This window comes from Ostrea edulis, chromosome 7, assembly GCF_947568905.1.
Source record: "Ostrea edulis chromosome 7, xbOstEdul1.1, whole genome shotgun sequence".
In the NCBI taxonomy this organism is placed as follows: domain Eukaryota; kingdom Metazoa; phylum Mollusca; class Bivalvia; order Ostreida; family Ostreidae; genus Ostrea; species Ostrea edulis.
In genome coordinates, this window is record NC_079170.1 from 55181556 (window position 1) to 55204700 (window position 23145).

The 23145-nt window shown below is 36.3% G+C and overlaps 1 protein-coding gene across 1 annotated transcript; it reads right to left on the reverse strand.

Moving 5' to 3' along the window:
• Positions 1 to 2859: 2859 nt before the first annotated feature.
• On the reverse strand, positions 2860 to 19183 carry LOC125654489 (dolichyl-diphosphooligosaccharide--protein glycosyltransferase subunit 1-like). The gene is made up of 10 exons (XM_048884450.2): positions 18789 to 19183; positions 18454 to 18509; positions 14342 to 14654; positions 13483 to 13689; positions 10589 to 10781; positions 8582 to 8681; positions 7880 to 8018; positions 6890 to 7009; positions 4646 to 4891; positions 2860 to 3121 (listed from the first exon to the last, which is right to left on the reverse strand). Exons 1-10 carry the CDS (start codon positions 19035 to 19037, stop codon positions 2936 to 2938), a joined length of 1809 nt encoding a protein of 602 aa, XP_048740407.2. The 5' UTR covers positions 19038 to 19183; the 3' UTR covers positions 2860 to 2935.
• Between the last annotated feature and the right edge of the window lie 3962 nt (positions 19184 to 23145).

A 23145-nucleotide genomic window follows, 5' to 3' on the forward strand; every position in this document is an offset into this window, starting at 1 on the left:
ATTGCTCACCACCATCTTAAAGAAAGCTTGGGAGGAGAGAAAAGTACTGGATGACTGGAAAAATGCGATAGTGGTGCCATTATGGAAGAAGAAGGGCAGCAAGAAGGACTGCAGCACCTACAGAGGCATATGTATGGTCTACATTTCTTACAATAAACAAAACACAAATCTTGTTTCGCCGACAGCCTGTCGTAGATATTATATTCGTCGGGATTTATTAATTTACAAAAAATACATAAATCAATGTTTCAACAAAATACTCATTGTGAAGATAACATACCAAATATAAGTATAAAATGCATTACGTTTGAATTACAAGAGCATGTTCTAAGAATACTAAAAAATGCAAATGATGCGAAATTATAACTATAATTACACGCATATATATTGAAAATCGAGTACAATGCAAACACCCCCCACCCCCCCTTACGGCATGGGAGAAATAATACTTTCTCGAGCTTCCATAGCCGTTCACGAAAAAAACTGGCAAACCGGGAAAAAACGTGCCCTCTAGACATAGGCGACTCATTCTGCACTAGAATGTATTAGAAATGAAATTGTCAAATCCAATAAACAATTTGAAAATTTGGAGAACTTGTGCAAAATGTTTCATACCAGATGGTAAGCAAGCTCAAATGAGAAAATATACAACGCTAGAGGCTGCGCTGTGTACTCGATAATACATATTCCATTTTCTCAAAATTCAGATACATAATGAAAATCAATCATCAAAATTTAAAGAACCAAAACAAGTATGCAACATTTCCTTGAATGTTAAAAGGAAAATTTAATGCGCACAGCTCGGGTGCTAGGCTAGAAGTGACCACTCTATCAACTAGAAGTGCGAATAGCGCACGTGAAACACTGTTACTTCCTTTAACCAATCATATTGCTGTATCATTCCGCCAAGACAACAAATTTCTACTTTACTTCGAACCGTAGAAATTTTCTACTATACTCTTCTCAACCAGGTAGGGAAAATGTATGTAAAAATCCTGGACCAAAGCACACGAGCAGGAACCGAACATCTCCTTAGTAACGCCCAATTCGGCTTCAGGAAAGGAAGAGAGTGTATCGATGCAATCTTTGCACTCTGACAACTGTGTGAGGGGGCAATGGAATATTACCAAGATCTCCATCTGGTATTCGTGGACCAGGATAAAGCCTTCAACAGAGTAAACAGATACAAGCTATGGAAGGTCCTGGAGTAGTACGACGTCAAGGGCCATCTACAAAAACAACAAGCGCAGTAAGCACTACCAGTGGAACATCCGACTGGTTACCAGTAACAACCGGAGTCGGCAGGACTGCAATTTCGGAATTACAGAAAACGGAGAACTAGATCGAGAATTAGAGACAAGACAGAAAGCCAATGCAGTCAGCTATCAAGTTGCACCTCTCCTGAGACACCCATGAGCACCATGACGAAACTCATCAACGCCATTTTCTTACCAACACTCACATACCCGTACCAGACGTAGTCCCTAACAAAAGCCCTCTAGAGGAAGTTGGTCAATCGCGAAATGAAATGTCCAAGAGGAGCGGTGAACTAGGGAGACGAGACGTTTCGCGTTTTAGCAACACCAGTCAAAAGAAATACACATGAAATGTTAATGTCCTAACAAATGTGTCCCGAGTGGTTGCTGATTACATTGTAGACCTTTACTGCAAACCTTTGGAAAACGGCAATGTACACTAGTTTCATTCTAGGGGATGGTATGGTTTAGACCCCTATTACAAAATTACCGGTTCCTGTGGTCCTAGCACCTAGAGTCACGGCCAAGGTTTATGCAGACGGACCAAAAACCAGTTGGCATAAATATCACACCCACAGAAACTAATGCCAAAATTAAATCCTCGTTAAAAATTTTACTCATACGGTATGCATCTCTTTGAAGAGAATGGCCCTTCAACAAATACTAATCCCCTTTCACCCAAGGATGATCAAAATTGGCCCTGTGGTTCTCGAGATCTCAAATCCTCTTTACTCAAGCATGCTTTTTGGCTAGTTTGGTTACTGGGGATGTTGACACTTTTCGGCTGGAGACGCATGAAAGGTGAGTGAACTTAAACCCGTCAGAGATTAAGTGTTCATACACATTCTAATCATGAATCATGCAGGGTGAAGTTTGTTGGAAATAAACCACCCGTAAAATCAAGATCCGTAGTATGAACATTAGTATCAGCTAAAGTATCCTCTCTGGCTCTGATGCAACATATACATTATAGTTTCATTTAATTAGTCCACTCCAACAGGTTGAGAAACATTTGATAAGATTTTATTTTCCCTATATACACGTATCTACATGCAAAACTTTCATCCCCTTTTAAGGCCCCACCCTACTCCTGGAGGCCATGATTTGAACACTTTAATCTCGGGAAGCTTTCATGTAAATTTCAACTTTTCTTGCCAAAGTGGTTCTCGAGAAAAAGATCTGTATATGACCTCTCTATTTTTGCGTTTTTCTTTGAAGGGGGCATGGACCTTCATTTTAACAAACTCTATTCCTCTTCAACAAAGGATGATTTGTACAAAGTTTGATTGAAATTGGCCCAGTGGTTCTGGAGGATGTGAAAAGCTTAGACATAGATGTATGGACAACAAGGACAAAAGCTTTCTTTTCCTTTTTTTCATGTGCCTACAGCTCACCATCAAAAACTTATGCTTCATTGAAAGTTTGCCAACTGTAACCGTGTCATTACATTCAGCATAGTATAACAATTATTGCACGCATTGCCATGCAAGCAAGGGTTGACACTGGAAATTGTATTCTCTCCAAAAACCTGTCAATCTCGGCTTTGCCTCGGTCGGTAACCCAATTTCAATGTTCACTATATTTATATAATATACACTACACATCCCGATCGAACTTTATTGATATTCCACTTCACAATATGACAACATTTATCTACTGCATGTTCAAAAATAAAACTCTTAGGCAAGGCTAGATCTTAAAGCTTCCATTTTGCTATCCAGGTCTTCTCTCTTTGCTGTATTAGATTTCTCATTATCAAGGTACTGCTGTTTATTCATCTTTCCATTGACTAACTTCTCTGCTAAGGTTATGGCAACACCCACAAGATCCTTATATTGTCTATCACTGCTCTGTAGTTCCCCAACCTTTGAAAATAAAAATACACACAACTTTTACAAATTAATTTTAATCAAAATCAAAGCTTCATCTAAATTCCATCCAAAATAAAGAGGTCATTGGGTCACTTGCACAGTTGCAGTTTAAACCCATTTCTTGGCCTTGGCATTTTGTCGTGGTTGCACTTTAATCTACATCTTATGAAAATGCCTGAATATTAGTTATACAAATTGTTCCAAAATAGTTCTTTAGAAGATTTTTAATTTTTTTTCTTATAAATGTGCAAAATTGTGACCCTGCAAGATGTGAACAAAAGAGAATTGAGAAAACCCTGAACAGACGGATGTACAAACATCGCTGTATTATAATACGTTTTGTCTACAGTCATATAAAAACTGGATACCAGACCATCGTGGATTGTAAATCCAGGGTGTCACGCCACTTTTGGTCTCAAAAATATAGGATTAAAGAATTTTTTTTTGCAGCTTATAGGGCAAATATAGGGATTTTACAACAGATTCAACCTCAAGATTGCAAATTGCATATCTGAAACCAATACAAATTAATTGGAGAAAAATATGATCTAGATGACATGGTATAATTTAGTTCATATTTGCCCAGTCCATTGATTTTAAAAGCAAGCCATGCTTAATGTGATAATCATCAAATGGATTGCCGATTCAGTAAACGATATTAATAATAAGCATATGCTAAAATATAAATTTAAGAAATTTCGAGATAATTATTTTAGTTTCTTAAAAAGCCATTCTTTTAGTATTGTTTCATAAAAAATAAAAGACATATTTGAATGTACTATAGGTATGATTGTATCAATAAGTATGGCTTCCATTTTGCTGCCCTAGCTACATCTGATAGATGGTACATGTATCAATTACAAGGTACTTTGCAAGAAACAGCTTATCTGATCTTAATGCAAATATAATGTGAAGAGGTTTGAAATAACTTCTTTATTAATGATTAAGACATTCATATATATTCTTTATATCATTTTTGAAAATAGGACTGTCATTTTTTTGTTGTTGGAGATATAGGGATTTATAGGGATTTTAATGACTTATAGGGAAAATATAATATGAACCTTCAAGTTTATAGAAAAATATAGGAATAAATAGGGACTTGACACCCTGTAAATCACCACTCCTCTAGATTTTCAAGTGTCAACTATTTTTACAAATTAACTCACATTTCGCAAGTATTTCTTGTGAATTTTGACCTGTTTAATATAAGTCAAAACAAGACTTTACTTGGTTTTTTTTTTTAAAAAGTTTATCAAGATTTTAGTTATTAAGTTTATTATGATCTTTACTTTTCTCAATGATATGCTAATTTAATGTGTTTAAAATCAACAATTTTTATGAAAGTTTTTGTCAATGGACTTGGGTCTGTTGTTTCTTATCCACTGGTCCAAAGGGACAGTAAAAGTTCTCAATTGATCAGTGAATAAAAACGATTATTTCTAGCCCTGCAAACTTTTGTAAGGTTCCACAAGCTATAAATAAAACAGATGCACAACAGTGTATGCGAGACTTTACCTTTTCAGCCAGGTCCGAGCCTTCATTTTTCAACTTGGTCTGCAAGTCACCAATCTGTTGAGTCAGAGATTTATAATCTGTATCCACTTTTTTTCGAGTGGCTGCAAATGTATTAGTATCTTTGGTACTCTTGTACTTGTTGATGGCATCGTCGTAGCTTTGATAGAGGGCACTCCTGCGGTCGTGTGCACTCTGGACCTCCTCCACTAAACTGGCCACTCGCATCTTGCTCTCCTTGGCCTCATCCTACAAGAAACACTCCACATATCAGGAAACTCAGTCTTCATAAAAATACAAACACTCATTTACATGTAACATTGACAGATGATTCATCATCAACTAATTTTCAATTTATAACACTGTTCAATTTTGTGTTCTTTGCAACTAAGTTGAAGAGGATATAGATATGTGCTAGTACATACATAAAATGTCAGGTTGAACGAAAGCTCGACTTTCTTTAGCATTTTCTTAAAATTCTTTTACCGAGCTAATTTGTTTTAGTTGCAAAAACATTGATGTCCCTGACCCCTAAATATTTTAGTAAAATTTCAAACCCGTCTAATCAAGTATGTATTTGTGGTATTGCAATGTTATATAAACATTCTAAAACAAACAGGTTCAATTTTCAATGAAGTTTTGTGAAGTGAACGGTTAAAATGTTAGATGGCAATTCAATGCATTGAGATCAATCAGATAGCAACACACAACCAGGGTGTTACAAGAATCTAACAGTAGCATAGAAATTAAGGCCATCTCACTTTTTTGGCAATAAAAAACCCAGGGCAACACAATTACCTCGTGATACACGAGTGTGCATCATGTTCAAAATTCCTCAATGTTCAAAACTCCCATTGAGCCCCAATATTTGCCCCTTTCCACTGCCCAAACTACTAATATCAAATGTACATTTAAATACTCTTTCAGATAATGGTACAAAAATCTTAAACTTCTGCAGTTTTTCTTTATATAGCACAAAACATATCCTGTTGTGGCATGGTCAATTGATTGCAGCAAAAGGAACTAAGCAGGTTACAAATAATAGAGATAATAATACCAATTTTTTATTTTTTCTGTAAAAATCTAACAAGGAAGTTAGCTTCTCTACTCTTGAACACAACCATACAGAAAGCTATAACAATGTATGTACTAGTACAGGCCAAAATGTATCATACAATTCTTACTAAACCCTATCCAGTTCGTCAATTCAAATTCAGAAAGGGGTTGGAAAGCCAGGCCTACATTTTGTGGTGGAAGGTTTTTCTCATCTAAAAAGCTATTAATCTGCACGACTTCGACATTTCTATTTCATGTAAACATGTTGTCAATATTTCTACCCCGGACATGCAATTCATAATACAGAGACTTGGAAATATAAAAAAAATGTTGTCATAAATTCATGAATTTGGTTGTTATCTCTATACCCAAAGAAAAAACAAGAAGCCAATGGGCTACCAGTGCTCACCCCCAGAAATGGGGTACCCCACAATAGGAGATCAAAGTTTTACAGGCAGATATATATGAAGAATCTTTTTACAAAGAATAACAGGGCCATTATTACTTGTATTAATAGGCAAGCATCCAAAGGTAGTGCAGATTCAAGTTTGTTCCAATTGTGGCACCCAGAAATAGGCTGTGGCCACAATTGGGGATCAAAGATTTACATGGTAATAAATAGGAAAAATCTTCAAGAACAGCAATGCCATAATTACTCATGTTACTATGACTAGGTAGTGTGGGATCTAAGTTTTACATGGGTGATTGGGAATATATAGGGATCTGCGTTGCCTGTACTGTATTAAAGGCGGAAGATGATGGGGAAATTAGAGAAGTACAATGATGATAATGTTCCTTCTAAGTAAAACAAATTCCACATATTGTCCTTGAAAGCGATGACTAAATGGGAGGAGTTTGATATTATCAATGAACACAATGCTTTTTAATAAAATATCTTAATGAACAGTGAGTTTAGTGTTGTTTGTGCAACAGTTGCATGCACATCTAGATGAAAAAGTCTTTGATCTGAAAGAAACTGCAGAAAGTCTTGGAAAATTGCAAGTTGAGTTTTTTGGTACTCGCAGGGTGGAAAATTGCAAGTTGAGTTTTTTGGTACTCGCAGAGAGTTTCTAGTCCTGAGAGAAGCTTCAGAATATAATGCGACACTCTACAAAATAGTTCAGTTCGCCCGTCGCATTACTTTCATCATAAACATCCCTCTGCTAGTAGATTGATTGTTAACAGTGTTACCTTGGTGATGGAGAAGTCCAATCTGACATACACAATGACAGCCAGGAAGAGCAGATAGAAAGCTCCTACCACCAACAACGGCTCCTGTAGCAGCAACATCTTCTGGAAGGTGTAGTGGAGCTGTAAAACATCCACAACACTGCAATAATATCACCATCTACAGCCTAAAAGATCACCATCAATAGCCTAAAATATCACTGCATCAATAGCCTAAAATATCACTGAGCTGATAGATTTCTGCCATTTTTTAAAAGTTGGGATTCCAACTTTTATCTGGGCTGGTGCATGGATATATCTGCCCCAGGAGTATACAATATATGCCAAGAAAAAAAATTATGAAAATTGCTGAAATGTGTATTTGCTATAGGAGTTCTTGATCTTGGTGAATATTCGATCTTCCCATAAACTAGAGTTGTTACTTACATTTGTTACATCAGCATTTTTTACATTGATAAAAACACTCAGATTCAAGTCAATGGAGAGTATTTTGAAGGACTAATGTAAACATTTTTAACATAGATGATTCATTTTTAATAGTGCATCAATATTCAAAACTTTTTAAATGCCCCTCAAATTCAAAAACAAGAAAGATGAGACAGACAGAGAAAGGAGAGATATTTGACAAAGATTTTGCTATGAATATATACCATGATTTGCTGAGTGATCATTAAAATGCATCAAAGCAATTTTATCCTCACTTTTGTTGATTAATAGGCACAAAGTAATACTTTTCAAATTTCCAAACATTTAACATGTCGATTTTCCCTATTCTACGGACCCTGGACCCATGGGAAAATGGCAGTAAAACCCCTAAATATCTACAGGACAGTTTGTCAGATCAAGTTCCAAGTTATACCGGACAATTTGAAAATTTATCAGAAATTTGTTAGTGTGTTGTCTTTCGCCAACTCTGGGAACATAATACTATTCAATCATGCAAGTTTTATCACTCCATATTAGGACACACAAATGGTTTATCTAACAGTATACCTGAAAGTCCTGGATGTGTTGCTCAGCAAGGTTGGACTTGTGGATAACAATGACGGGACGACCTGTGGTGTCTAGATAAGTAAAGTGAAGCTGATTTTCTCCTTGTTGTACATCATATGGGGCTTCAAATCTCATGTTCCTGACAAAAAAGAGGTATTAACTATAGGTGTTGGATTGACATCAATGTCCTGGACCAAGAGCCATAACTGCTAAAAGTCATTCGACCTGACCCACATAAGTACTTAACCTTCGTATTCTCAAAATGTATTTTTATCCATATTTTAATTCAAAATGTCCTTGCCAGTCCGAGATAATGAACAGAAACCGACTTGTTTGAATTTTTTTAAAAGTCTAAGGGACACAACTATGTTAAAAATTATTCAACTAAAACCAAACAAGATTGCAACCTGAATATTTTCATGATGTATGCACATTGAAATTAAATTTGAAAGTGTACTACTCTGTAGCAGAGATTATGAACCAGTAACTGAATTGACAGAAAAAGGTAACACTACTTGCCCAAGTCGTTTCACAGCAGGGATATAAAAATGTTAGCATCAAACAATATTGTCATTCCTTACGCTATATATTTTTGGGGGTATCCTATTTTCAGTTTGCATTAAAAATATACGATCGATTTTGAAAGTCTTTTTCAAAAGCAAATAGTGCTACTACAGTGTTGAAGACTTGGGTGCGACTTACTTGGAGCCCTCAGGGAGGATGATTTTTACTGTCATCTGATCCACTACCATGTCATCAAAGACATGATCCACAAATCTCATCTTCAGTGCATAATTATCTCCTGAAAATATAACACAGTGGATACAGTTATTATGTTGCAAAACATTCAGAATTCAAAGATTGTTTTTTTCTAACAAAAATTAACTAAAGTGGTCCCAGCAAATGATACACCCATCGGATGTTTATTCATCATAGACATATGAAAGTGCATCCGAGTTCTTGAAAACTTTTCCTCTATCAGACATTTGGACTGATAACACTGGTCATTTTATCAGCCCAAACAATGTTTTATCAGCCCGAACGATTTTGTGGAATTGTAAATAACTCATGACATAAAACTAAACAATGAATAAAAATCTAGTCAAATTCCATTCCATTGGTTTTTCTTTGAAATCGACTTTGTTTTACCTTTTCAAGTAAATCCTTATGATTTTTTTTTAATATCCCAACATCAAACATCAGTACTTATTCATGGTGATTTGTTGAATTTTTGGTTTAACTCCATTTACTAATATCATGAATAATGATTTATTGTTGCATATATAAAACAAAGTATCAATAATTCATTTATTATTTCAAAATGGAAACAATTTAACTGATTTGGTACAATACAATTTTGGTACCAAGTACAAGTGTCCAACTCTAAAATTCCTCTGTCAAAGGTGACACAAAATTTGGTTACATGTATATTATTATTTTTATTTCACTCAATCGACATACATTTGCACAGAAGTAGATACAAAAGAATATGATATATTTAAGCGTACATATATATAGATATATTATTATGTTCATTTTCTTTTTATGAGAGAGAGAGAGAGAGAGAGAGAGAGAGAGAGAGAGAGAGAGAGAGAGAGAGAGAGAGAGAAGGGAGTCAGTTGACTAATGGAGACCATTTTCTCCAGTCCGTTTTAAATTTATCTAATTCATTTCTTTCCTTATAACTATACTGGTTGATTTGATACAATTGTTTCCAATCATTTAGAAGGGCTTTAACTGTTAGCTGATTTTTTTGGGCATCTATTCCTATATATATATTTTTTGATTATTATAAGTAATGCATTGTATGACCTGAAATGTTTTTGTTTTGTATCACCAAATATAAAAGTTTTTGACATCAAATTCTATTTCAATCTCCTTTGAATTGCAATATCTGATAATAATTGTTGTTCTTTTGGACAATCCCAAAGTAAATGGTAAATCGTTTCGTCTTCCCTCTCACAAAAGGTGTATAGTTTAGAATCTACTCTACCTAATTTGTACATGTAGCTATTAGTAGTTAAAATGTGGTGGTTAACTGTGTATTGAAACCATAATAATTTGGAATCCAATGTAGTCAAGAATGGCAGGTAAAAGATTGCCTTCCATTGGTTATCAGAGGTAATGAAATATCTACTCCATTTCTTTTTTCCTGTGGGTATACCATCTGATTTTTATCATACATAGGTTTCGACCCTTTCTTTGTTAAAACAAATAGTTTGATATTCAAGGAGATAAGGGTTTTTTGCACAGATGCTTTATTTGTAAAGTTATACTTTTTTTTATATCTGTGGCTACTACTTGTGTTATACCCATATATGTTAAAAAAATTCATTTGTAGGTTAAATCTGTCTTTAAATATTTTTAAAATTTAAAATTTCTCCTTTTTCGTCAAGTAGATCATTTACATTTTTTATTCCTTTACTATACCATGTTTTATAGAAGATGGACTGAATTTCTATCTTGAACTAATGATTATTCCATAAAGGTTGGCTCATATAGTCCTCCCAAGATTTAATGACAACTTTTTCTTGAATTTCCTTAAAAGCCACCATGACATCTTTCCAAAAGTCATTTTTTTTTTTTACATTTTCAACTATAAATCTAAAATCCCTCTGTGTCAAAGCCTTGAAAGGTGACACAAAATTTGGTTACATATATATTATTATTCACAGGTACAATATTCTCCACATATTATCAAAGGCCTACCTTTGTTGAAAAGATACTGATAGCTGGGAACATTGTAACCAATGTAATACTGGGTCTTCCAGCCACCAAATAGAGGAAATCTAGGTCGCAGCTCCAATTCCACAAAATCATCCTGTTCTTTAAGATTACTGGTTGATATATTTCCAATTTCATCTCTGTAGTAAACATCTCGGGCTGATGCAGGAAGGACAGTCTGTAAAATTTGATAACTGTTAGCTTGATATGAATGTCCAGGGATTTTTTAAGGGTCTGTAGGAGGCCGAAATAAGGCCCCATTCCCAATGCTAAAAAGCAGGTATTTTGCCCGATTTTTAACAGGGTATCCATATTGTTCAAAAATTTTCACAAGCTCACAGATTAATATTTTTGCTTCAAAGATGTTAAGTAAATCTAATTTTTTTGGCCTTTATCTAAATATGGTAAACTTTGATCAAATTGCAAGTCAGAAGGAGTACAATTATTCCTGAATGCACTGGTTTCGTTTTCTCCCTACTTCTTTTATCCATGGAACATTTTTTCCAATTTCAAGCAAATGTCGCTATTTTTCCCAATTGGAAAGGCTCAGGCCCTTGAAATCAAGACCTTAAAAAACCCTGATGTCAATAAATCCATCTTTAAAACGCCCATAGGCCTTAACAGTCATTGGGCCAAAGTAACACACACTTTAACAGTCACCGAATCAAAGCATTACACACCTTAACAGTCACTGGGTCAAAGTGTCACACACCTTAACAGTCACTGGGTCAAAGTGTCACACACCTTAACAGTCACTGGGTCAAAGTGTCACACACCTTAACAGTCACTGGGTCAAAGTGTCATACACCTTAACAGTCACTGGGTCAAAGTGTCACACACCTTAACAGTCACTGGGTCAAAGTGTCACACACCTTAACAGTCACTGGGTCAAAGTGTCACACACCTTAACAGTCACTGGGTCAAAGTGTCACACACCTTAACAGTCACTGGGTCAAAGTATCACACACACCTAACAGTCACTGAGTCGAAGTATCACACACCTTAACAGTCACTGGGTCAAAGTATCACACAAAGCAGAACGTAAATTGGAGTGTTGTGGGCAGATGGTGCAAGAGCTTATCTTTAAAATTCTGAGAACTCGATGTCCTTATGGTACACAAGAGGACCAAGGATATGGAGACATCACCATTACCGGTGAAAGGCTGCAAAATTTAGGCCTATGCTTGGCACTTACGGCCTTTGAGCAGAGAGGGATCTTTATCGTGCCACACCTGCTGCGACACGGGACCTTGGTTTTTGCTGCCTTTTACGACAATAAGGGGTATTGAGGACCCATTCTAACCCAGATCCCCACAGGATCAGAGATTTAGGACACCAATGGTAGGGACCATAAAATTCATAATTTGAGCTCCCCTACCCCAAAAGATGTTTCAAAGCCATTTTAGTAAAAATTGGACGATTAGTTTCTGAAAACTAATCAGAAATATTACCAAGAGTCCCACAGGCCCTATCAGTCACCTGAGTACTAATGTTAAGTACCACTACTCCCCACAGGCCCTATCAGTCACCTGAGTACTAATGTTAAGTACCACTACTCCCAAGGGCTATGAAATCTAAAACGAAAAAAATCTTCTGAATATCTAAGCTAAATTCTAATGTTCAGCAACAGTATAAAACATATGTTCTAAACTTAAAACTTCAATGCCCTCAAAAGTGCATACACTGATGAAAGGCTTTACATAATATATGTATTAACATCAAAAGATATGACTAATTTGGACCCATCCTAGAGTGAAAACCCTGGGTTGTGAAATTCACCATTTTTTGTACATCCTTTTCTACTACTCCTAAGTATGCATTTAGATTTTATACAATATCAGAAAACTTAAATAAGTCCTTCAAATCATTATTATAATTTTGACACCACCCTGAAACCAAATCCTTACCCCTAGGATCATGCAATTTACAATTTTGGTAAAGGACTACCTGCTCTTTTTAAACATCCATTTAGTTTCTCAATTCAGTATCAATAGCACTAAAGGAGATATTATATCTAAATATTTAAAGCATAATCACTATATACTAACTTTGGCCCCACCCTGGGGTCAAAACCCCTAACCCGGGGATCATGAAATTCACAATTTTGGTAAAGGCCTTCCTGCTCTACATCGCTATGCATTTAGTTTAACTTAAACGTGCAGTTCTAAAGAAGCTTTTTGAAAATCAGTAAATTTTTCAGTTTTTGCCCCACTCCTAAGGCCCCAGGAACCTTGAAATTTACAATTTACGTCTTCCTTGTTCCAAAGATGCTTCATACCAAATTTGAAAAGAATTGGAATGGTAGTGATCAAGAAGTTAAAAACATCTATTGTTCACACATTTTGCCCCCCCCCCCCCCCCCCCCCCCCTCTCATACTCCTACCCCTGGGATCATAAAATTTATAATTTTGGTAAAAGTCTACCTGTTCTTCCTAAATATCCATTTATTTTCAATTTAGTATCAATAGCACTAAAGAAGATGTTATTGAAGTGTTTCACACATAAACACTACATACCAAGTTTGGCCCCGCCCTGGGCTCAGAACCCTTACAATTTTGGTAGAGTCCTCCCTGCTCTACATCACTATGCATTTAGTTTTTCTTACACAAGTGCGGTTGTAGAGAAGATTTTTGAAAATTGGTCAATTTTTGCCTCACCCCATGGCCCCCAGGAGTCCTGAAATTTACAATGTATGTCCCCCTTTTCCCAAGGATGCTTCATACCAAATTTGAAAAGAATTGGAATATTAGTTATCAAGAAGAAGTTAAAAATGTTCAATTGTTAATGCATGATGGACGACGCACGACAACAACCAATTGCAATAGTAAACTCAGATGACCTAAAAAAAAATTAATTCAAATTATGTCCTACCACACTACCTTAAATGTCTTGATTGAAGACAAGCCATCTTGGGATCTTTGGTAGTCGTATCTTGAGAATGGTCCATTCAGTAGGGCTCCTGTATGTCTCATGCTGATATGCTCCTCCACAGCAATATTTCCCCAGTGTGAAACCTCTATGATTCTTTCCAGGTTTGTGATAGTCAGAAAAGGTGAGTTGTTCTCATAATGAACTCTCAACTCAGCCTGAAAAAAAAGTTCAACAACTTAAGATACAGAGACCATGGGGAAATAAAAAGAAGAGAGAAAAGACTCCCTCAGAAACAAAATGTACCTAACACCGAATCTGTTTTCCCGTCAGTGAAAAATTTATGCTACAACTTTTCTAGATTCTCATTCATTAGTTTCTATGGGTGCAGGTATTACTTTTTTGCACCAACCAATCAGCATCTTTATCAGAATTTTGGCAAATCTAGCTTTGAGTTAAGAAAAAATACAGAGCAAATAATCCAGACATTTGTGGGGAATATACAGATCGAGACTATCTAGGTCAACAGGAGTGACTTCGGAGATTTAAATTTTATTGAATTACGAAAATTGTTCTCAAACAATTCTTACAGTACATGATATCCCTATATCATGTATATGTTGTGAAAATAAATAAAATGACTTTGTGTACTGAAATTGCTTCGAGAGCTACAAATATTAAAGGGTTTGCTTTGCCTGGTGGTTTTGACATCATTTTATATCAATTTCCCTGATTTTATCCTAAAGTCAAGACATGAAATTTTATAAAATTGCAAATTAAAAAGACCAAATTTATGCCATTTAAGACTTCTTTTGACAGTTGTCTTTAAATTTCTGTAACCCTGCTCCCAATATAAATGATTGACTGCACCTCAGAAAATGCTTCTCTTTGTTCATACGGCCCATAGGTGACTGTTCGGTCACTCTGAGCCACTGGCTTGGGAGACTTGCTGTAGGACTCGATGGCAGTGTTGGTGGTTGTGACGGTGGTGGTCTGAGACTTGGTGATATATGGGGAGAAGAAGAACACATTGCCATTATATAGTACTTGTTGTTTCTGACTCTGTGTAATTTCTGCTGGATATGGTGTCAGTGCATGAGCGTATGTTGAATCCACATCTATTGTCATTGTTTTACCTATATCCAAATTGGAAGGAAGTTCAATCCGCCAAAAACTGACATCTCTGTAAAGTAAAGTTCACACAAGATTAAATTACAAATTTTACTTATTGTACTTTTTACTGAATAGGTTTGCTTAAGTTTACTTATTGTACTTTCCAGGGCTGTCACTGTCCTTTTTGATACAGCGTCCGGGTCCCTTTAGATTGAGAAAATTATCGATGTTTTGAGTCAAATTGGGAAATTTTACTTTTCGGGCCTTGCCGAAAATGTGCGAGAAGTTACAAGTAAACAAGATGTGTTTGTGAAACACAAATGCCCCCGATAATGGCCAATTCCAAAGATGACCAAGGTCATGTATAATATGAAAGCTCTAATATTTACCATTTAGAAGTTATGACCAATGTAAAAAAAAAAATTAAAAGTTAAATGTCAAGGTCAAAAGGTTTAATACCAACGGAAAGGTCTTGTCACATGGAACACTCATGTGAAATATCAAAGCTCTATCACTTATTGTTCAAAAGTTATTAGCAAGGTTAAAGTTTTCAAAAAGTAGGCCAAACTCCAAGGTCACAGGGTCAAAAATGTTGGTACCCATGGAAAGGTCTTGTCACAAGGAATACTCATGTGAAATATCAAAGCTCTATCACTTATTGTTCAAAAGTTATTAGCAAGGTTAGCGTTTTCAAAAAGTTGGTCATACTCCAAGGTCAAGGTCACATGGTAAAAAATATTGGTACCCACGGAAAGGTCTTGTCACAAGTAATATTCATGTGAAATATTAAAGCTCTATCACTTAATGTTCAAAAGTTATTAGCAAGGTTAAAGTTTTCAAAAGGTAGGTCATACGTCAAGGTCACATGGTCAAAAATATTGGTACCCACGGAAAGGTCTTGTCATATGGAACACTCATGTGAAATATCAAAGCTCTATCACTTACTGTTCAAAAGTTATAAGCAAGGTTAAAGTTTCAGACAGAATGACAGAATTACAGGACAAAAACAATATGCCCCCCCCCCCCCCCCCCCCCCCGATCTTCGATCTCGGGGGCATAAAAACGAAACTAACACGATTTAATTTTTTTATACACACACAATGTAACAGTTTGTGATATTGGGAATTTGGGGTGTGTGTGTGTTCCCAATTGGGAAGGGTCCTTTTATCAGACCCAATTCAAAGAAATTGACGGCCCTGTATAATGAATAGGTTTGCTCAAAATGTAGATATAACTACGGATGGCAGTTGAAAATATGTTAGAAAACTTATAACAGATTAATCAGAATATTAATTTTGGGGGGGGGGGGGGGGGGGGGGGGACCACTATTATATTTATATGCAGGTACAAGAGGAGGGTGCAATATTCAGAGGTAGGTAGGTCGGTATTTTTTTTGTTTTGAAAATCAGATTTACAAATTTTCTTATGTTTTCATTAAACACATAACGCTGCCAGACAGAATAGAGTTTAGAACATTCATTTTGTACACATTGTATATAATACACGTAAATCTTCCAATGCCTCCTGAAATTTACTCAGGACGTTTTGCATTCGTCACGGATGAGGACCTCTACAGTTGTTAATAAATAAATTAACACCCCTTTTCAGGATTTGACATTGACTTTTTTGAGCACTAGACAAGTCGGGCTACTTCAAATGATTTTTGCTAGCCCTGACCTTAAATCCACTAGCCCCGACAAACTTTCCAGAAACTGATAGTTTCTTAATATTTAAATGTAATTAATTCAAATGACAAACATCAAGTTTGCATGAACTAAAACGTACTTAATTGTCTCAAAAAAGAGCTTTAGTCTCGTCATTCAATTTAATGCTTTCATTTTCTGTTTCTTTAAATTCTACCCGGTCCATTTAAAATAAAATGACCTCAACCGTTTTTTCTTTAATCTTTATTTCATAAGCCTTGCTTTGTTTCTTCCCAACCCTTTACTTTTTTCTCTTGGGAGATCTTTTCTTGAGGACGAGAAGTCGTATTTGAATATAGAGACATTCCCGCACATATGTCAACATGGAAAAATGGCTGTTTACGACGTAATTTATTAATTTGATAAACAGTTTCCTATATTTGATTCTAATAAACTGCTTTTTTTTTTTAGAAAATGAAAATAAATTCATCTAAAATATCGAGTAGATGTCGTAAAACATCACTTCCGACAGCGACTTATCTATTAGAACTAAAAATAGAGATTGTGTCATCATGCAGTTCAAAATTGCTCGCAAGCTCTACCGTTATTCTTTTTTTAGTTAAGAATAAAATATCGTATGGTTTAAAGTAAAGTTTCTTGCTTATTTTTTCAACACGACCAGTCGGACTAGTAAATCGACATTTTACCCGACCGGACCTATCATTTAGTAGACTCAGTTGGTCGGACGTGCCTTAGTGTCAAACCCTGCCTTTTTGTTACCACCGGTCGATTCCGACATTCATAATAGCAATCACTTAAACATTTAAATGTGATCCATGAATATCCAAGTGAATTGCATGATGACAGCAATTTACAATAAGTTTTAATATTACCCAATATAATTTTAATGCATGGCTTTCAAACTTTTGTACAGAAAAATACGATCAGGCCTCAACGGGGGAGTTCGTAGCTCCTTGTTATATCTTGTTGGTAGATAATGTTGTAATTTGGAGCTGTGATGCGGTATATTTGATCGTTCACATAGAATTTTTTTTTGAAAAGTTCCCGGATTGACAAATGGTCATTATCAAAGTGAAAGTAGAACCGAAAGACGCCCTAAGGACATTTTGATTTCAAGAATTCTGTAAAACAACTTGTCAAAATAATTAAAAAAAAATGGTATCAAGTTTAATACTAATTCGAAGAATGTCTATTTTCCAGGGAGCAAATAAAAAAAAAAATTAAAATTTCCAAGTGCAGAAAAAATGATTGAGTCGGGGCAAATTTCACGGGTCGGTCAGAGTACATCAAACAAATCAATTTTTATTTTAAGCCCAGGAAGCTTTCATGTAAATTTCCAGTTTCCTGGCCAAGTAGTTTTTGAAAAGAATATTTTTTAAAATTTTCCCTATATAATTGTATGTAAAACTTTGATCCCCTATTGTGGCCCCATCATACTCCCGGGGGCCATGATTTAAACAAACTTGAATCTGCATTATGTCAGGAAACTTTCATGTAAATCTCAGCTTTTCTGGCCTAGTGGTTCTTGAGAAGATTGATTGATTGTATCTTGCTTAAAATCTCGCTCGAGAATTTTTCACTCATATGGAGATGTCACCAAGACGGGTGTAGGTCTTCAAATTTAGGCCTATGCTTGGCGCCTACGGCCATTGAGCAGTGAGGGTTCTCTAGCATGCCACACCCACTGTGACACGGGACATCCGTTTTTAAGGTCATCTTCAAGGACCCGTGACATTCACACCTGATGCCAAGCGTTTGGCGATGGAACTGTCACTACCTGTTTCAACGACTTAGGTCTGTCGCGGCCGGGATTCGAGCCCCGGCCTTCCACATGCGGGGAAAACGCTCCAACCTCTTGGCCCCTGGGGGTAGGGTAAGGCGACAATAGGGGATCAAAGTTTTAAATAGGAATATATAGGGAACATCTTTAAAAATCTTCTCAAGCACCACTGGGCCAGAAAGTTCAAATTTACATGAAATTTTAAGCTTCCTGATATAGTGTAAATTCAAGTTTGTCAAAATCATGGCTCCCAAGTGTAGGGTGGGGCCACAATAGGGGATTTATTTGCCTATAAAATTTTGGTCTGATAAAATGTGATTTGGTCCAGTAATATCTCAACCATCACTGGACCAAATGTCCAGTGAGTACCAGAAGACCTTGGGAAGCACTGATCATTAACATTTCTCAGATACTGATATACTTACTTTTTGGATGCAACCACTGATTGAGAAATTCCCAGTTTCTCGTCCTTATCCTTAACCTAAAATTAAACCAAGTGCGTAAGTCTATCTCTCAATAATGACAATTGTACTTGAAGTTCGAATTGCCTCTGTTACTAATAATCAATTCCCTGTTGGTTGTCATCGCTATATAAATTCTACGAGACTTACGACTAGGTCTGCTTTATTTTACTAAAATGAAATATTAAGCTTAGTGACTTTAAATATCATTATTAAGACACCGCAAATAAAACCGGAAGTAAGTAAATGTACACGTTTCACTTGCAAAAACTGAAAACACTACAAATAAGCAAACTTACATTTGCACTGATGAATGACAGGTAATTTTGAAGCGATGGTTCCATTGCATATAAAAATGATTTCACTGGCATTTTTCCTGTATTTTCAAGCGTAATCGTTGTTGTCAGTTTGACTAAATGGGTTGCGACATCGATCTTCCTTTCCACTTTGCTATTAACGATAGCATTATCAATCGTATCTTGTCTCACTTTGCAATCAATGCTAAAAATAATGCACAATGCAACTGTAAAATGCAATACAATCCTCATCTTCGTAAGTAATGATTACGACAGATTTACTTCTACACCCCCATAAACCGGCTTCCCTCCGATATTTACAACCGGAAGACGCTGTCAATTAGCCTCGCTTTCGAAAGAAGTGTCTAAAAAGAGCACGGTATCTATATTAGACTTTGTTTTCCTGGAGATAAAGAGAGACAGAGACTCACATAGAAATTCATTATAAAATTAATTGGATTTACTCCTAATATTGGATATTTCTATGGATTATCTATATATCGTCGACTGACCAGTTTCGGTGACCTTAGAATAGAATAGAATAGAATATTTATTATTCAACCAATTTGGGCCCCCAGAGGAGCATAATGATGTACATTGACAAAGTCCAACATCACAGAAGCACATGACAAAGGAAAACAAAGACAATTGCACTGCATGATGAACAGAGAGTTAGCCATCACATCTACCAATGCATGATAAACACACAAAAAACACATATTCATGTAGTACAAGCATAGTAACTATGTTGCAGTAATCAACTTGCATCTTATACATAGACATAACTATATTGTACATGTATGTTGTTTTCTTGTATTCAAATTTATAATTAAATACTGGCATAAGAAAATAGCAAACTCAGGATCTTCATTTGACATAATCCATGTAAACGGATCAGTATTGTTAAGCAGTACTAGGTTTGGAAAAGGTTTTAGATATCTTATTCAAAAATTCTCCTCTAGGATTATTGTATAGTGGACATTCAAGAAGAAAATGCAATTCACCCTTTGAAGTGATAAACTGCGATTTTCTCATTAATCATTTGGATTAAATAAATAAATTACACACCTACCTTTAAAGTAATTAAATTCCTTGAAATATTTTCATCCAAAAGTTCCAAATTCATTGGTACGTTAATTGAATATATTTTCGTAACAAAAACATATCACTTTGTGGTCCTAAAACGGTGACGTCACGTATTTCGGCGACCATTGTTAATATACGTTTACCAAAAGTTTGTAACTGTTAAAACATATTGTAACGTGTTACTGGGTTCTTTACAAGAGATGGGGTCATATATTTATAATTTTCCTCTTACTCTACTTGAGCTATTGATTTATCATTAAAACAATTTTCTCTATTTCTCTGTCCGAGCTTTTGATTGGTACCGAGTTACTTATCTCTGGTTTCTAATCATACACAGAGGGTAGTTCGCTGGCTGGGATACTTGCACCGTGTTCCTGAGCCAAGTTCCTATTGCTTAGTGAAAGTACAGGGTGCCTCACCCTTATTCAGGATAATTGCACCCAGTACCCCACAATTCCTTAAGCTTTTTCACTTATGCTTATTCCTTTTCTCCCTAGCCTATTTCTATTTTTAGCCTACCTATTATTGCTCCTTCTTGTTCTTGAGCTGTTCACATCAGACTGACTGATTTCTCGACTGCAGGCTCTTATATACTACTGGACCATGTCTATCCAAACGGGGCGATCAGGTCCTTGGATTATTCCAAATTATAAATCACTTCTGCGTTTGGAAGACATGGACCTAATACACTATAACTATTAATCATCACACTACCCACGCCTCTGTATACATGCGTCCCGCGTGTTTATCAATGCAAGGTGAAGATAACGAACAGTGATCAATCTCATAACTCCTACAAGCAATACAAAATAGATAGTTGGGCAAACACGGACCCCTGGACACACCAGAGGTGGGATCAGGTGCCTAGGAGGAGTAAGCATCCCCTGTTGACCGGTCACACCCTCCGTGAGCCCCATATCCTGATCAGATCAATCTAACAAGACAAACTTTTTTTTTATTCAATGATTCAAAATCTGCAGAAAGGAATGCACATTCTTTTTATTAACATACATACATAAAAATCTTAATTTTCCTTTATAAATAATCATGTTATGCAATGATCTTGTGTGTGCCTCACACAATTATGAATATCGAGTTTTTTGTGTGTGGGTTTTTTTAAATGTCAGTGTCTCCTAATCATTCCAAATGTCTTCTTCAAACTTCTCCACACACTCGCCGTCCTTTTGATACTTTCTGATGATCCGCACCGTTTTCTGATGGCTGATCCGTTGTGTCTGAGTGCTTGCATCCAACATAATTACCTGGTGTTTGCAACATGGGCAATGCTGCAAGGATACCTGTTTCTTCTCATCATCGACTACCCGAGGTATCTTCTCGCTTGTGACTGTGTCTGTTGCTTCCAGTTCTTCTGCTCTATGTCTTACTCCGGGTAATGTAGGCGAAGTTTTCTTTCTAATGGTTCTACCAGCTTCCAATTCATTTTCGTAAATGAGATCACCTGGATCATCTTGCCATTCCTTGTCATATCCTTTATCTACTGAACAAGTTGTGGCTTCGTCTTGTTCATCTTGAAGTGTTGCTTGTTTACTGTCACATTTAGTTGTCACCTGGTGAATTCTCCTCTGATGTCTTATCAGTAGTGCCTGCCTAGCAAAAACTTTATCACAATCACTGCACTCAAACTTTCTTCTTTCAATATCGTCAGCAGCACAGGCAAGCAGATGTTCTTGCCATTTTTCATGAGTAGGAAGTCGACACAAGCAAATCGAGCAGAGAAATCCCTGTTTCCTAGGGGTTACTTTTGTTAAAGGCATGCTGCTTAATATGGCTGATCTGTAAACAGAGAAATGAATGAAAATGGATTATGAAGTATTTACATTTCTCTTAAACATTATAATGAAACTGATAATCAGAGTGCCATGGTGGTCTTTTTCTTGTTCTGGTAATGCAATATTCAGTTTCTATTTCATTCAGATCTGTGTTACTAAGCAAGTCGACTTCGTCGTCATTTACGACTGTTCTTTCTGTATCATTACAATCATCTGACTCGTTTTGTGGTCTAACTTCATTCTCAGACTCGAATTGTAATTTCTGACAACCATAGGATCTTTTGCGGTCTACATGTACCAGTGTTATTTTTGGTGCACCCTCTTTCAGAATTTTATAGGTTAGATCTGTGTGTTTTCCTACAATTTTATATGGACCATAGCAAAAGCTCATAAGCTTGGGGGATTTACCCATCTTTCTCTGAGGAAAGAATACAAGTACTTGATCCCCAATGTCAAACTGTTTGCGGACCACGTTTTGGTCGTGATATTTCTTCTGCCGCAGCATGGACTGAGAAGTATACTGTCGTGTATGTCTATGTGCTGCTTCCAGAACTTCTCTTAACTTCCAAACGTAGTCATGGAAATTACATTATCATGTCTTTAGGGAGTTCATACATGAGATCCAGTGGGGTGGAAACTTCCCTCCCCAGCATAAGCATATTAGGACTATACCCAGTACTCTCATGTTGTGCGGACCTGTATGCCATTAGAACGTAAGGTAGATGTCGGTCCCAATCATGTTGATGATCCGAAACATAAGCAGATAACATGGTAGCTAAGGTTTTATTAAACCTCTCTACCATCCCATCTGATTTTGGGATGGAATGCTGTTGTTCTTGTTTTTCGTATACCAAGCAAGTCACAGAGCTCTTGGAATAGTCGACTTTCGTATTGGTGACCTTGATCACTATGAATTACCTCTGGCACCCCAAACCTGGTTATGAATTCTTCCACTATAACTCTTGCCACTGTCTGTGCTTCAATGTTCTTAAGTGGAAATGCCTCCGTCCATTTCATAAAATAATCTGATATTACGAGAATGTACTTGTTGCCTTCCTCAGACTCAGGTAGTGGTCCCATAATATCTGTTGCTATACGTTCCATTGGATTGCCACTTTGATCCAGTTGCATACAAGATTGCCTGCCGAACGATTTTTCCTCTTTCTGCATTGTACGCATCCAATGACATAGCTACGTACATCACTTTGTAATCCTGTCCAGTAAAATTTATCTCTAACTCTTTGTAGAGTTTTGTTTACACCCAAATGACCTGATATCCTCGAGTCATGACATTCTTTCAAAATATCTCTCCTTTCAGACAAGGGAACTATGATTTAGTGGTAAACCTGTTTATCACCAATCCATTTCCTGCATAAGAGATCATTTTTAATCTCCAAATGATTTCATTGTGACCAAAGTGATTTGATAACTCTGCTTTCATGCTTGATTTCTGAAAAGTTTGGGCGTTTCTTAGTTTCTACACA